The sequence below is a fragment of the Elephas maximus genome, chromosome 13 (genome assembly GCF_024166365.1).
Source record: "Elephas maximus indicus isolate mEleMax1 chromosome 13, mEleMax1 primary haplotype, whole genome shotgun sequence".
Taxonomy (NCBI): domain Eukaryota; kingdom Metazoa; phylum Chordata; class Mammalia; order Proboscidea; family Elephantidae; genus Elephas; species Elephas maximus.
In genome coordinates this window covers 80,715,521-80,733,022 of record NC_064831.1, presented here as the reverse complement: position 1 = coordinate 80,733,022, position 17,502 = coordinate 80,715,521, and the positions used below count along the sequence as shown (strand labels likewise).

General features: G+C 39.8%; 1 protein-coding gene across 8 annotated transcripts in view; it reads left to right on the top strand.

Annotated features, from left to right (window-relative positions):
• AKAP13 (A-kinase anchoring protein 13) overlaps positions 1-17,502 on the top strand; it is a 395,855-nt gene that overhangs the window by 156,818 nt on the left and 221,535 nt on the right. For all 8 annotated transcript variants that reach the window (XM_049905678.1, XM_049905675.1, XM_049905676.1 and 5 more), the window contains exon 3: positions 4,243-4,390. In XM_049905678.1, coding sequence (XP_049761635.1) covers positions 4,243-4,390 — 148 coding nt within the window. The remainder of the gene's footprint in view (positions 1-4,242; positions 4,391-17,502) is intronic.

Here is a 17,502-nt window from a genome sequence, read left to right as displayed (position 1 = left end):
TCAATCTTTCCTTGCTGTAGGACCTTCTCAGGGCAGGGACCCTGGGTTCAAAGGACGTATGCTCCTGGCTCTACTTTCTTGGTCATATGATGTCCCCTGTCTCTCCGCTGCTTCTCTGTTTTATGTCTCAAAAGAGATTGGCTTAAGACAAAACCTAATCTTGTAGATTGAATCCTGCCCATTAACATAACCACCAATAATTCCATCTCATTAACACCATAGAGATAGGATTTACAACACATAGGAAAATCACTTTAGATGACAAAATGGTAGACGGACAATCACACAATACTGGGAATCATGGCCTAGCCAAGTTGACAGATGTTTTGGCGGGGGGGTGGGGTGGGGACACAGTTCAATGTATGACACCTGCTTTCACCACTGCTATTCAGTATTATACTAGAAGTTCTAGCCAGAGCATTTAGGCAAGGAAAAGAAATCAAAGGCATCCAAATTGCAAAGGAAGAAGTAAAATTATCTTTATTCACAGAAGACATGATCTTATATATAGAAAATCTGAAAGACTCCACAAGAAAGCTCCCAGTGCTGATAAATGAATTCAGCAAAAGTGGTAAGGTACAAGATCAAGATGAAAAAAAAAATAAGTAGTGTTTCTATACACCAACAAAAAACAATCTGAAAAGGAAATCAAGAAAACAATCCCATTTACAATAGCATCTGAAAGAATGACATGTGTAGAAATAAATTTAACCAGGGAGTTGAAAGATTTGTACACTGAAAACTATAAGCACTGCTGAAAGAACTTAAAGACCAGAATAAATGGAAAGACCCCTGTGTTCATGGATGGGAAGACATAAAATTGTTAAGATGTCAGCACTACCCAAAGTAATCTATAGATTCAACACAGTCCCTATTAGAATCCCAATAGCCTTTTTTTTCAGACATGGAAAAGCCAATCCTCAAATTCATATGGAATGGCACGGGGCCATGAATAGCAAAACAATCTTGAAAAAGAGGAACAAAGTAGGAAAATTTATACTTCCTTTCTTTCAAGATGTACTGTCAAGCTACAGTAACCAAAACTGTGGCACTGGTATAAGGATAGACATACAGACCAATGGCATAGAATAGAGAGTTCAGAAATAAACTCATACATCTATAGTTAATTGATTTTTGACATGAGTGCCAAGTCCTTCATTCAGTGGGGAAAGAATACTGTCTTGAACAAATGGAGCTGGGATGATTAGATCTCTACATACAAAAACTGAAGGTGGATCCATACGTCACACTATATATGAAAATTAAGAACTAATACCATAAAACTCGTAGAAGAAAACATAGGAGTAAATCTTCAAGGCCTTGTTTTTGGCAATGTATTCTTATATATGACACCAAAAGCATGAGCAACAAAAGACAAAATAGATAAGTTGGACTGGTACAGCAAAGGACTTTATTAACAAAGTGAAGAGACAACCTACAGAATGGGAGAAGATACTTGGGAACTATGTATCTGATAAATGTTAATACCCAGAATGTAAAGAACTCCTACAACTCAACAACAAAAAGGCTACCCAATTTAAAAATGGACAAAGGATATTTCTCCCACGAAGAAATATAAAAATGGCCAAAAAGCACATCCAGTTTCATTAGTCATTAAACCAGAAACCAAACTTGTTGCTTTTGAGTCGATTCTGACCCATAATGACCCTGCCCCATAAGGTTCCCAAGGAGTGGTTGGTGGATTTGAATTGCCAACCTTTTGGTTAGCAGCCAAGCTCTTAACTGCTGAGCCACCACGTCTCCTGTTAGTCATTAAACCAAACCCACTGCCGTCGAGTCGATACCGACTCATAGCGACCCTGTAGGACAGAGTAGAACTGCCCGATAGAGTTTCCAAGGAGCGCCTGGTGGATTCGAACTGCTGACCTCTTGGTTAGCAGCCATAGCACTTAACCACTACGCCACCAGGGTTTCCCGTTAGTCATTAGGGAAGTACGAATCCAAACTACAATGAGATACCACTTCACGCCCACTAGGATGGCTATTATCAGAAACACAGTGTTGGTGAGGATGTGGAGAAATTGGAACCCGCGTGCATTGTTGATGGGAGTGTAGAATGGTACAGCCTGAGTGATAGTTCCTGAAAAAGTTAAACGTGGAGTTACCATATGACCCAGCATATGGCATATACACAAAAGACTTGAAAGCAGGCATGCAAACAGATACTGTACATCAGTGTTCATTGCAGCATTAGTCACAATAGCTAAGAGGTGGAAACAGCCCAATTGCCCACCAGCAGATGAATGGATAAACAAAATGTGGTATATGCATACAACAGAATATTACTCAGCATAAAGAGAAATGAAGTTCTGATAGTTGCTACCATAGTGAAAACAGTATACTGAGTGAAATAATCTGACACAAAGGTTAAATATTGTATGATCCCACTTATATGAAATATCTAGAATAGGGTAATGCATAGAGACAAAAGTTTATTACTGCTTACTGGGGGAGAGGAAAGCGGGAAGTTATTGCTTAAAGGGTACTGAGTTTCTGTTTGGGGTGATGAAACACTTTGGGAAATGGATAGTAGTCATGGTGAATGTAATTAATGTCACTGAATTGTACACTTAAAGATTGTTAAAATGGTGAATTTTTTGTTATATATATTTTACCACAATGTAATTAAAAAATATTTTCTAGAAAGGAACTATATATCTAAGACTAGTTACATAATTCTGAGTGGTTACTCAAGTCAGTCATATAATTCTGCTTACTGATACTCCTTGTGTTAGGATGCCTTGGAACTCCCTGATTTCAGCATTTGTGTTAATAATTCGCTTTGCAATCAAGTAATTTACAGTTTATTCGGGATTATAGTTTATTTGGACTTTTTATATGTTGCATGCAACAGATTTGAGTACCTACCATGTACTAAATACCACACAAAATAGAAACTCAGGTCTTTGGGAAATAATTTGACTCTGTTTCCAGAATTGATCAACTGGAGCATTTCTGCTGTTAGACTTAACCTTAGGTTTGAGTTTATAGTCTTTGGTTTTCAGTTTTCAGTAAAATACTACTTTCCGCTAAATAAGTTATGGCCACAGGGTGGCATGGTTCTCCTGTGGGCTTTACTATGGCTAAAAAAGAAAGGAAAAAATGCTGTAAATAATGAGAATTCTCTCCTCTATTTATTGCTAAAATGACTTGGCTTTCTTTAAATTGGCTTTTTTGTTAAATTGCTTTGCATAATTGTCCTGAGTGCCTTAAAATCTTGTTTATGAGTACAACACAAATTACATAATGTTTATGATTGAGAAAATGGTAATTAGGACTGTATTTCACAGAATATATTTTTTATTTAGCCACTTGCTTCAGTAAAAAAATCAGTGTACATAACTGCTAGAGGAATATTCGCAACCAGAGGAAAGAGATGTCTTAACTTCTAAATAGTATCTGAATCATGGGCAGAGTTACTGGCACAATATTTTTGTTTGATTCTAAGGGCTTAATGGGGGTGATGGTATAAGGAAGAGCAGGGATGCCAGGTGGTCAGCGAATTGTTAGAAAAGTGGACTTCCATTTAATTAGATTAAGGACATTAACATAGACTGAGAGCTGACCATGTTCCATGAGTTTTTATATATTAGCCGTAGGAAGGAAGGTGTTATCTCTATTTATAGTCAAGGAAGCTGACTTGGGATTTAAGTAAAGCCTTTGTAGGTGGGATTTAAACCCAGATTTACTTGGATTCCAAGCTCATGCTCTTTTCACCACACCACTTCCAAGCAGGCCTGTTATAGGCTCTCCTTTATACTCTTGCTGGGGACATGGCGGGAGTTGGCATTGAGAGAATTCTTGCTGCAGCTGGAACACGAGGATTGAGGAACGTTCTGAGTATGAGGATGTAACTATTAAATATACCGCTTCCATCCTCTGCCTTATTTTTGGATTTTCATAGTTTTCTGCCCTTTTTACCCATTCATTATGTAAATAAACAAATTGTTATCTTGTTAGTTTACTTATCTAACCATCTCCGCTACAGTATAAGCTTAAAGAGGACATCTGTCTTATCTTCAGCTTAATTCTGTATTCTCAATGACTAGACCACTGCTTAGCACATAGTAAGTGGCGTGGCGTTTGTATAAGCCTACTAGAATGGGAGCACAGGTTAGGTGATGTGTTTGATTTTACCCTAAATTTAATGTTTTATAAAGATAGACTCCTAAGAGGAGCCTTACTAATGCAAGCTTGCTATATCTTCTTTTCCTTTCCTAGGGCGATTGTGTTGTTACAGTATTGCTTGCTGAAGAGGATAAAGTTGAAGATGATGTAGTTTTTTACTTGGTATTTTCGGGTTCTACCCTCCATCACTGTACAAGCACTCGAAAGATCAGTGCCGATACGTTGGAGACCATTGCTCCTGGTAAGTATTTGAATAGAATCATACTTGCCTTATGAAAAATAAGCATGATCTTATTGTGTTAGAAAATTGTACATAGTTCATGAACACTTCCTTCTATGTTCGTTAGTATAGAGTGGTAGGAAAAATAAATCAGCGTGATCTACTGTTATCAGGTATTTGTTTTAAGCACATAGATACTGACTTTTGTTTATATCTTGCTTGTTCCACAAAAATCAGAGCCTAACTAGAAATAAGTGAGATAAAATGATGCCACAAATTGAAAGATAAAAATCAGGATTTACTGTTTTATTGGAGGTCTGGCATTTTTGGGAAAACTAAAACATACATACAAGATACATGGCTACTGTGGTGTGACTACGGATTGGATTATGAATTTACTGGTGGCAAATGTAAAAGACAATTGGTAACGGGTTTCTTAAAATGGGTGAGAGAAACAGAATCTTCCATAAAAGCTGGACTTTCCCCAAATTAGAAATTACAATTTATGGTGGAATGAGTGATTAATCATAGTTGCACTTGTAAGTTTAACAGAATTAAGGGGAAAATGTTTACTTACCAGGAATTCTGTACAAAGTCGTCAAGTCATCACTACTTCCATCAGACACTGTTGAGAAAATAATCACTGTCTCTTGGCCTATTCCAGCGTCTGAAGGTGCTGATTTTGGTTTGAGGATGAGCTTCTTAACTGATCTTGCTTCCAAGTTAACAATCAACCACTTTTCATCAGAATACAAAAGGGGGCACATTTAGGGTAGAACCCCTTAAAGCTGACAGTTTAACTATTTTCCTTTAGAGAATAAAATGGATTTAATTCTTATCAAAACATTTTTAAGCCAATATTTTATATAACACTCATTCTGCTTTGCTGATTTGCTGATATAGATGGGTGTAAAAAATTACTAATTTATGAAGCACTTCCAGTACCTTGTCTTGCTGGTATTGGATCAGATTGCCAGTTTTTTCGTTGCTGTGCTGTTTTATATAAATTAACTTAATGTCTGGTGCCTACCAAATCCTGAAAATCATACTGCATTCAAGAACTGGGATTAAGAAATTGGTCTCCAAAAGCAAAGAAGTTTCCTGAATAAACTGAATGCTTCGAAGGCCAGTGTAGCAGGGGCAGGGGTTTGGGGACCATGATTTCAGGGGACATCTAAGTCAACTGGCATAATAAAATCTATTAAGAAAACATTCTGCATCCCACTTTGAAGAGTGGCGTCTGGGGTCTTAAACGCAAGCAAGCAGCCATCTAAGATGCATCAATTGGTCCCAACCCACCTGGATCAAAGGAGAATGAAGAACACCAAGGACACAAGGTAATTATGAGCCCAAGAGACAGAAAGGGCCACATGAACCAGAGACTACTTCACCCTGAGACCAGAAGAACTTCATCCTGAGACCAGAAGAACTAGATGGTGCCTGGCTACAACCGATGACTGTCCTGACAGGAAACACAACAGAGAACCCCTGAGGCAGCAGGAGAGCAGTTGGATAAGCAGACCCCAAATTCTCATAAAAAGACCAGACTTAATGGCCTGACTGAGACTGGGAGACACCGGTGGTTATGGCTCCCAGACCTTCTGTTGGCCCAGGACAGGAACCATTCCCAAAGCCAACTCTTCAGACATGGATTGGACTGGACAATGGGTTGGAGAGGGATGCTGGTGAGGAGTGGGCTTCTTGGATCAGGTGGACACTTGAGACTATATTGGCATCTCCTGCCTGGAGGGGAGATGAGAGGGTAGAGGGGGTTAGAAACTGGTGAAATGGACACTAAGAGAGAGAGTAGAGGGAGAGAGCTGGCTGTCTCATTAGGGGGACGGTAATTGGGAGTATGTGGCAAGGTGTATATAAGTTTTTATGTGAGAGACAGACTTGATTTGTAAACTTTCACTTAAAGCACAATAAAAATTATAAAAAAAATAAAGTGCTTAAAAACAGTACACATAAAAAAAAAAAATTGTCTCAACCCACCTGGAGCAAAGGAGGATGAAGAACACCAAAGAGACAAGGTAATTATGAGCCCAAGAGGCAGAAAGGACCACATAAAGCAGAGACTACATTAGCCTGAGACCACAAGAACTAGATGGTGCCCAGCTACAACCGATGACTGTCCTGACAGGGAACACAACAGAGAACCCCTGAGCAGTGGGATGCAGACCCCAAATTCTCGTAAAAAGACCAGACTTAATGATCTAACTGAGACTGACCCCAGAGGTCATGGTCCCAGGCCTTCTTTTAGTCCAAGACAGAAACCATTCCCAAAGCCAGCTCTTCAGACAGGGATTGGACTGGACAATGGGATAGAAAATGATACTAGGGAAGAGTGGGCTTCTTGGGTCAAGTAGACACATGAGACTATGTTGGCATCTCCTGTCTGAAGGGGAGATGAGAGGGCAGAGGGGGTCAGAAGCTGACCAAATGGACATAAAAAGAGAGAGTGGGGGGAAGGAGTGTGCTATCTCATTAGGGGGAGAGCAAGTAGGAGTGTATAGCAAGGTGTTTATAAATTTTTGTATGAGAGACTGACTTGATTTGTAAACTTGCACTTAAAGCACAATAAAAATTATATATATAAAAAAGAATTGGGATTAAGACATTTGAAAGCTGTATTTATCTTCCTACTTGGGAAAAATGATTTTGAAAATAAAGGATTTAAAGCTTCCTGATAGTTCTAGGAATATATTGTCCCTCAAAACTTTAAGGATAGGAAAGGTTATGAAGAATTCCAGATAGACACTGATGTCCTTTCTGAAGAGTACTGGGTACCTTTGAAAGCCCAGTCATCTTGTTTCTTGGGATGGGCATCTTGTCAGAAAGGCTTATCTGGAACTAGAGGTTGGCCCTCTAGCAGGTGTCATCCAGTATCACCGCTGCTGAACATGTAGCAAGTGTTAGCGATGGCTAGACGCAGCTCAGCTGGGTGGGATCAGTCCCTGATTGGGGTTCTTAGTAGGAAAAGAGTAGAGATCCTTTTTATAAACTTTATTCTTCCTGAATTTAGGAACACTGTAGGAGTTAATGTTTCACGTGTATGTGTGTGTATATATGTATACGTGTTCACACACACATATATGGAGCATGTAAGTAGATTTAAGGAGAATACAAGTAGATATAAGGAGAAAGGACAGATATGAAGAAGATGTGACCATAGGTCATAGCTGTGCTCCTCAGTCAGAAGGTAGAGAGGGATGTACCCCGCAGCTTCGACACCCTCACTGGCCAGGTACTTAATTTAGAATGGACGAGCAGGCATTTACTCTCCATGGACTCACAAACCCACTCTACTTGTGCGACAGCCTAGAGTGCTCTATGTTTATAGCAGATCCTTAAGTAACTTACGTTTCTGACTGCGTGTACCCATTTCTTCCCTTGTCTTTGGTTAACTCCGCCTTATGTATCCCTGTGCCCCTCTTTTCTAGCTGCACCCGTTGCTGAGTGTCCATTTAGGCTTACAGATTCTTAGTACCCTTTCTCTGCAGACTCCAGCCCACCAGAATGGATGTTTTATTCTACTGCTTTCCTCTGATTTGGTCCAAATTAGAGGAAACCCTTTCTACCTTGTTTGCTTGAGGCATACAGTCCTACTTAGTACCTGCTGTCTCCTTCACTTGCTACCCGTCAGCTCTCTTCCCCTTAAATTATGACCTTACCCACTTCCTATATCTCTATCGTGCCTATGGGGCCCAACCCCTGCCCCGCCTCGGCTTGAATATTTTTCTGCTGCCCACCTGAATTCAGTTAGGCTACAGATAGGAGGCGCCTAATTACAGCACAGCAACAATTGTGAGGATGGCGCAGGACCTAGCAGCATTTCGTTCTGTTTTACATAGAGTCGTTGTGAGTCAGAACTGACTCAAGGGCACCTAACAACAACAAAAATCACAGCAGAGGTAACAAAGGATTAGAGTACTTGAAAGACCCTCGTGTACAGGCATCCCAAATGTAAGGCAGCACTTTAACATGTGAGCCTGAGATAGTTGTGTAAGGGCGCCCGTGGGGTCCCTAGTTGGTGAATTACAAGCTCTCTTCATTCAACGGCACTGGGTTTTTTGGGTGGGCTTCATTAATTAAGCAGTGGAGATTCATGAATAGACCCTACTGCCCTGGTCATCGTGGATGAGATTTCTGTTTCCCTGTCTTTTTCACCAGCTGTCATCTGAATTAGTTGAGTAATATGTTGTGGAGAGATAAAGATAGGGTCATTTTTAGGATTAAGGTAATTTTCAATTTCTTATTTATATCACAGAGTTACTTTTCTAGCCTAGAATTAAACTGTCTTAAATCTGCTTTCATGTACTCGTTGCATCTCTTCCTTCAGGTCTTTGCATAGATACCCCCTCTCAGTGAGGCCCTTCCTGTCCACCTTACATACATGAACAGCCGATGCTTCTCAGCACTCCCTCCTCCCTTCCCTGCTTTATTTTTCACCGTTGCACTTTCACCATCTAACACGCTATTTAAAAAAAAACAAAACCCATTGCCGTCGAGTCAGTTCCAACTCATAGCGACTCTATAGGGTAGAGCAGAACTGCCCAAAAGGTTTCCAAGGAGCAGCTGGTGCATTTGAACTTCTGGCCTTTTGGTTAGCAGCCGTAGCCCTTAACCCTTACGCTACCAGGGCTCCGACACACTACAGGTCTTACTTATTTCCTACCTACCCCTACTAAACTGTCAGCTTTTGAGGGCAAGGATGTTTGTCTGCTTTGTTCACTGCTCTTCAAACATGGAAAACGTTTCCACTATATTGAAATTCATTCTAGGCCTGGGAAGCCTTCTAGAAAGGTTACACCCACCTTTCCCCCACCCCCCACCCCACTTTTAGTTTTTTTAAAGAAGCTCAAAAGGTGTCTGTGCCTTCTTGAATTGAATTCTTGGCCTGGGGCATGAGTCCCTGTTCTCTTTCCAGAGCTACCATTGATGACTTGCCTGCGTCAGCTAGCTGTATTGAGCCTCAGATTTCCTGTCTGCCAGCCCAGGGCAGCGTCAGATCAGTCGCGATTGTTCATGGGAAGTTTGTACAGTGCTTTGTGCATCGCAGTTACTGGGTGAATGCTCATGGTCTTTTTGCAGCAGCTGCTGCCCATAGGGATGTCTTTGCACCATTTCTGTTCATGCGAGGACTGGCTCTGCAATTCGTAGTCCTTTTAGCTGACCTGAGAAAGAAAAAGAGCTTTTGTGTCATGTTCTTGCGTTAATGTCGTGTTTCATCCAGATTGTTGGCTCTGATTTTTCTTGAGTTCTCTGCGTGTTTCACTGTCAATATTTTGTGACATTTTAATTTTTACTAAAACTAGATGATTGATTGATTGACTTTCAAAAGGTAGATACTACTTGATGCTCGTCTATGACCTTTTATTATTTGGGGTGGAAATAAGACATTTTTAAATGGTCTACTAAAAAAAACTTTGACCTCAGATATTGAAATTATAGTCCCATTTTTTTTCTCCCTCTTTCTATACATTCTTACTTGTTTTCTAATGAGAAGTTTACAGTGGATTGTGTGATTTAAAAAATTATTGTAAATCAGTTTATAAAGGCTTTTTAAAGCACTCTTTCCTTGGCTTATTATCATTGAAAGGCTATAGACATATGGTATGATTTCCCTTCTTTAATAAAATATGTTAAGAGTAGGAACGTCTTGGCATCTCCTGCCTGGAGGGGAGATGAGAGAGTAGAGGGGGTTAGGAGCTGGCCATATGGACATGAAAAGAGAGAGTGGAGGGAGGGAGCGGGCTCTCTTATTAGGGGGAGAGCAATTGGGAGTATGTAGCAAGATGTAAAAAGTTTCTGTGTGAGAGACTGACTTGAATTGTAAACTTTCACTTAAAGCACAATAAAATAAAAAAAAAAGGGGGACAGGTAGGTAGAGACTTTCGCTTTCTACTTTATCTTTCTACGGTTGTTTGAATGATTTACAGTGAGCATTTTACTTTTATATTTTTTTAATTTTTTATAGATACAGATATTTTAAAAATTTTGAAGATTGTTTGAAAAGAATATCCTTTCTTTGGAAAACAAAGCCATCTTTGTGCTAACTAACACCAGAGAAGGACAAACAAGTTTTATAATAAAATTATTACATATATTTTATTTTATATATATATACTTTTTTATTGTGCTTTAGATAAAGGTCTACAGGATAAATTAGTTTCTCATTAAACAATAACATATTCTTCTGTGACGTTGGTTGCCAAACCCATGACTTGTCAACACTCTCCCCTTCTCAACGTTGGGTTCACCATTTCCATTTGTCCAGCTTTCTTATCCCCTCCTGCCTTCTCATCCTTGCCCCTGGGTTGGTGTGCCCATTTAGTCTTGTGTACATGGTTGAGCTACATGTATTTTTGTTTGTTTTATGGGCCTGTCTAATCATTGGCTGAAGGGTGAACCTCAGGGATAACTTCAGTACTGAGTTAAAAAGGGTGTCCAGGGGCCATCTTCTAGGGTTTCTCCGTTCTCTGTCAAACCAGTAAGTCTGGTCTTTTTTTGAGTGTGTGTGCGTTTGAATTTAGTTCTACATTTTTCTCCAGCTCTGTCTGGGACCCTGTGTTATGATTTCTGTTAGAGCAATGGGTGGTGGTAGCCGGGCACCATCTAGTTGTGCTGGACTCAGTCTGGTGGAGGCTGTAGTAGTTGTGGTCCATTAGTCCTTTGGATTAATCTTTCCCTGTGTCTTTGGTTTTCTTCATTTTCCCTTACACCCAGCAGGGTGAGACCAGTGGAATATCTCAGGTGGCCACTCACAGGCTTTTAAGACCCCAGATGCTATTCACCGTAGTAGGATGTAGAACATTTTCCTTATAAACCATATTATGCCAATTGGGCTAGATGTCCCCCGAGACCATGGTCCTCAGCCCTCAGCCAAGTAATTCAGTCCCTCAGGGAGTTTGGATGTGTCTGTGAAGCTTCCGTGACCTTGCCTTGGTCAAGTTGTTCTGACTTCCCCAGAAAATATTACATTTAAGGTATCTATGATGTGGCTCGTTCAACAGTGTAATTTGCTATAAAACATATTCTGAAATGGAAATACACCTTTAATAACAAAATGTGTCGCTTTTGTAATAAATAAAAATAAAATATCTCCATTGTTATCCTTTCCTGTAAAAACACAAAAACAAAAAAATCTCATTTTAACCAAAAATTTCTCTGTAGAGATGAAGCTAAAAAAATTTAAAAGACCTATGTAGAACAGGTAAGCAGTGTAAAGAAATCTGAATATCCTTGCAAGATAATTCTTGGGGGGATATAGACTACTACTTTATTGTTTACTTTTACTAATTAAAATGTGAATTTAGACCAAGCAAACAATGATTTCGGAATGAAAAATAGGACAGGATGTTTAGTGGATACTCCGTTCTATTTCTATGAAAGGCTTTTGATGCAGATTCTCTCATAAAATGAAACTTTTTTTCATTATGTCTGTTATTTAGAATTCACAACATGGGTTCTTGTTTGACAGGAAAACTGCAAACATTGACTCAATTTGACTTTGCTCTTTTGTTTTTTTCTTTCCTTTCTTACTCATCAAAAGGAAGATACCATACAAAATAGATGTGTCATTAAAAAAAGAAAGAAAAAAAAATACATTTGCCATGATCAGAAGTCCTTTTGGGTTTAATTAAAAATCAGTGCTTGCAGCCTGGGCTTCAGTAAGTAGTCCGTCCTACAGTTACAGCACTATGTGTCTCTCAGTTCTTATGAGCCCACACTGTTTCTAGCAGCAGGTGCCCAGAGATTACCAAATCGAAGAGCATACTGGAAAAGAAGTTATAGGCTTTTAACGGGCCTATTCAGAGAAGATATACCCCCCTCCACCCCCAAGTAATCAGTTATTTTTTATCGGACCTTTTCTGATAGCCTCCCTGTTGTAAAATATCCTGCCTTAGGTAGGCTACCTCTAGATAAATACGATTTTATATTTTAAAAAAGCTAAATTACTGTCCCAATGCTAGTCATTATTTAGTGGTTATACTGGAAGAAAAACTGAGAAGTAGTTGAAGGGGAAAAAAATCTGTTGTCTGTTGTCCCCAGTTGTAATCCTTATGGGGAAAGATCTGTATGTTTCATCACCTTGGTAGTGTGCCTGTGGCGTTGAAATCCTAAGCACGTGCATTCTCGGTAAGGCAGTGTCACCCCTGAGGGGGTAAACATTGGCTTGTGGGGGGCAAAAAGGTCTCTTAGACTTTTTTTTTTTAATTTCGTTGTTGTTGTTGACAATATGCACAGCAAAACATACACTAAAGCAGCAGTTTCTGTGTACACCATGTAGTGATGCTGATTATAGTCTTCACGTTGCTTAACTGTTCTCAGCCTCCTTTTCTGAGTTGTTCCTCCTTCATTAACACAAATTCATTGCCCCTTAAGGTTCCTATCTAATCTTTGAAATTGCTGTTGTCAGTTTGATCCCATGTAAATAAAAAAGATAATTATGTATAAAATATAGATATATATATATAGTGGAGCCCTGGTGGTACAGTAGTTAAGAGTTTGGCTGCTAACCAAAAAGGTCCACCAGCCATTCCTTGGAAACCTTATGGGGCAGTTCAGCTCTGTCGTAGAGGGTCGCTATGAGTTGAAATTGACTCGACAGCAATGGGTTTGGTTTGGTATACATATAGCACATAAAACAAATATATGGTATATCTATGGTATTAAAAGGAGCCCTGGTGGGGCAGTGGTTAAGTGCTGAATTGCTAACTGAACGTTTAACAGTTTGAATTCACCAGCCACTGTGCAGGAGAAAGATGTGGCAGTCTGCCTGCGTAAAGATTTATAGCCTTGAAAACCCTGCGGGCAATCCTTCTTTGTCCTATAGGGTCGCTGTGAGTCAGAATCAACTCAACAGCAACAGGTTTATGGTATTAAAATTACATGGGGCAAGAAATAAATAAGGGGGAAAAAGTCTAAAAAGGGTCCTAGAGGGGAATGACAATGAAAAATAGGTTCAGAAACACCGCTTTAGAGGTGTAGGTTGGACAGTAGATCAGTTTTTTAGCATTAATCGGACACTTCCTCTCCCAAAAATGCACATGATAACATTTCTGTGCCTGCTGTTTGCCCCTCCTGCTGAAATCCTGTACACGTAGAGAAGTTTCACACCTTCACCATTTTGCCATCTACCATTACATCACCAAAAACTAGCAGTGGGTTCCAACTTAAGCAAATAATCCTTTCTCCTATTTCTTAAGACTGAAAAAAAAAAAAGAAAATTTAAACCCTGCTGTAGCCACTCAAAGGGAAGAAAGAGACACTACGTTCTCAAATGTTTTCATGCAAAACTGAAGTAGCAAAACATAATTATTTTTATATTTTCCGCCATAGACTGCTAATGCCAGCTTCCTTGAGAAGATGACATCTGTGTTGGACTGGGCTTGGCTGGCTCAGCCAGTGCACTTTTAGGGTTCCTTTTTTGATGGCCGCTGAAACAAAGTCTCAATTGTTTCATCCTCAAAAGAGAAGGCCCGGATGGGATGTGTTCCACTTTTAGCTTTGTAGGAAATGAGGTAATTCTTGGGTCATGCTTCAGCAGTGTTGTTTATCTGTAGCAGTATTTCGTTTCCATGGGTGCGCGTGTTTCATATAGTGATAAGGAGCCTGCAGGAAAGCCCTCCCAACCTCATGAACACCCACCTCCTGACCTGTGAGCTTGAGAAAGGTATGGATTAGATGCTTTTAAGAGGACCATTAAACCAAAACGAAAACAAAAAAACAAACCTGTTGCCATCAATTTGATTCCTACTTATAGCAAACCTATGGGACAGAGTAAAACTGCTCCAGGGGGGTTTCCAAGGAGCAGCTGGTAGATTTGAACTGCTAACCTTTAAGTTAGTAGCCTGAGCTCTTAACCACTGTGCCACCAGGAACCCAAGAAGACCATTAGTAGTTAAATTTTTTGTTTGTAACCTAGGTGTTCTTGTTATGTTTTTTGTTTATTCTTTTGCACCTCCCTTTCTTTTTTCAGTTCTGCAGTGCCAAAGGCAACATGTGGCTCAGAAGCTTGTTGAGCCATGCAGCAGAAGCTCTTTGTAGAGTATTGGGACTCTGTTTTCTCTGAGTTAGCAGAACACAGGCACATAAAAAAATATATATATATAAGTAGCTAATAATCATAACTACCACTTTTTAGATACCTATTTTATGCCAGGAAACCCTGGTGGCGTAGTGGTTAAGTGAGTGCTACGGCTGCTAACCAAGAGGTTGGCAGTTCGAATCCGCCAGGCACTCCTTGTAAACTCTGTGAGGCAGTTCTACTCTGTCGTATAGAGTCGCTATGAGTTGGGATCGACTCGACGGCAGTGGGTTTTGGTCAGTGGGTTTATTTTATGCCAGGTGCGTTGTGTATGGCCATCTCTCAGGTCCCCATTTTTTATGACTTCAAAGTTGAGTGAGTGACTTTCTCAAGGTAAGCAGATGTTTTGACAGAGGAGCTGAAATTCAAACCTCTGAGATCTCTGACTATACATACAGCTAACTGCCAGCATACTTCAGAATCTCTTATAATTAACTCATTTGGTAACAGGTCTCCTGCCCCATAATTTATATTTCTGTTTTAAATTAACTTGATCTGATAGTGGAATAAACTCAGAAGGCAACTTAAAAAGTGGAATTAAAGTATAGGCCATGTTTCCTCAAGAAGTTATCTCCTTTTCCCTTAAATTCTCTAGGGTAGCTTCTTCCAAAAGAAGCTCGATAACTTTTTCAGAGCTTCCCTTTTTTTGAAAGATTTGCTATTTTTTATTTTCCTTTGTTGATACCAGGAAATTGTGTGGAAGGGAAGCCACCATGGAATTAGCCAAAAACCTCGTTACCCTTTTTTTTCTACTGCAGCTTCAGTTTTCATGTAGAAAGAAATTGCGGTTTTTGTATTGAGTCGGATATGGCTTCCTATTCCCATGGCTTTGCAGTGTAGTTGTAGACGTTGTCAATACTTTGTATTCTTTGTTTACAAAGGCAGTCATAAGACTGATGCTCTCCTGTAGACAGTCATGTGTCCACAGCAAGGTTATGGTGGTGAGAGGTTTTATGTATGCATATGCAGAGAGTTTATTTTGGGGTTCATACTGTATAACCATTGGTTAAAAAAGGTAGAGCTGGTTTTTTTTTTTTCCCTTAAATACTTTCTGTACAGCTGTAGGAATTAAAAATTAACCTCAGGAGCCACTTCAGCCTCATAGAAGACATTAAAATGAGAGAGTAGCCCGTGCCAATTCTGTGTGGTTGATTTCCTGTCAGTGTGAGGCATTTTGTTCCTGATCAATAGTAAACTTTCCAGTTTACTCTTTAAGTTTTATGTAGACTGATCCTTGAAACCCTCAGATCTCCACTGGGTGTACTCCTCTTTTAGCCCTCAGCTTCTCTTTTGGGGAACAAAAAAAGCCTATAATCGTAACCAAATAAGTTCCAGATTTATGGCGTCATTTTACTTACAATGATTCATAGTTTCTCCTTCAGATTGTGAGTTCATGTCTGAAGGGAAAGCATTGGGCTGACAATTGGATGGCTTCTCCTAGATATCTATGTCACGGCCATTTTCTGCCATTCTACCTCCTCTGATAGACAGTTTCACTTTATAGAAATAGAGCCAGACTACCGAACAAAAGCTCGCCCATACACCCTTTCGCCTGCTAAAAAATTCTCAGCAGAGATACGTATACTTGTGCTGGTAAGCACATGTATGTGTGTACACATACACGCAGGTGCGTATACATACTCCCCTATATCTTCCTCTATTTTATCCCCTCCTTGTCTGTCTTCACCCCCATCCTGCCTGAGTAAACGTTCAGTTTAGCAACCCTAGATAGGTTTCTGCACAGGTACTTCTGCGTTTTCCAGCTTCTACTAAAGAGAAATTGCCTCACCATGGCCTTTTGCCTTTGTGTGCATGTATGTGTGCCCGCATGCGTGCTTGCCAGTAATAAAATTAAAGGTGAAGAATATGATATGAACTTTGTGTACATACAAAAAGTGATTTTATGGAGCAGTAAGCGATGTTTATTTTTGGTGACATTGTGACTCCCTTTCTGGTTCAAGCTTTCGGGTTTCTCATCTGAGGGCTTATAAAGAAGTTAACACTGCATTGTGAAGCTTTGCACAGGCTTGGGGAAGGAGAGTGGTAGGAAAGCTCAAGACTGTTGGGATAGATAAGGACGGTGTATATTATTATTTTAGGTTAGTGTAATATTTTTTCTAAGGTATGGTGAGTTGAAGGTTTGAAGGCAGAATTCCATTTGGATTCTAAATTATCAGTTATTATCATGTATTATGAAATTGGTGATTTTCGTGTTTATTGACATTTATTCGTATCCACCTCAAAGGATTGTCGGTAGTTCGTAAATTAGCTTAATTATGAAAAAATGGACAACGCTGTAATTATTGGTTAGATTCCTAAATGGGAGCCATAACATTCTTTCTTAGACTGGAAAATATATTGCTGTCTGTCTAATTTATTTGGAAATGAAAATATGTATGTTGTTTTGGGTGATAGTATTAAAGAATTTGGGAAGACTCTTCTAAAATTATCTCTTCAGTTTTAAGACTAATAAACCCATTGGCCATCGAGTCAATTCAGACTTAAAGCGACTCTATAGGACAGAGTACAACGGCCCCATAGCGTTTCCAAGGTTGTAAATCTTTACAGAAGCAGACTGCCCCATCTTTCTCCTGTGAGGTGGCTGGTGGGTTTGAATCGCCAGCCTTTCGGTTAGCAGCCAAGCACGTAACCACTGTACCGCCAGGGCTCTTCTAGTTATAAGATTAAGAGATTATATGATTTAAAAGTATTGCAAAGATTGTCATTTGCCCCTGGCGTCACAGCTGAATCCAAGTGGATTACGCAATAGGCAAGGTAAGCACAGTGCATACCTTGCTTACCAGATCATCTGTCGTGAACAGTTACATGTTTTTCAACACATTAGAGATTCTCCTTGTAGGTATGGGTGGCATCTGTCTCTCTCCCAACCCCACAATACCCTCCTACAAAATCAAAGTCACTCTTCAAATTTACAGTCCCTGACAGGGACAGATGACCCAGTAAGCAGGGTAAGCATGGGCTTACTTGTGCTTACTTACTAATCTGTAGTGAACAGTTTCACTACAGATGATTTGCTAAG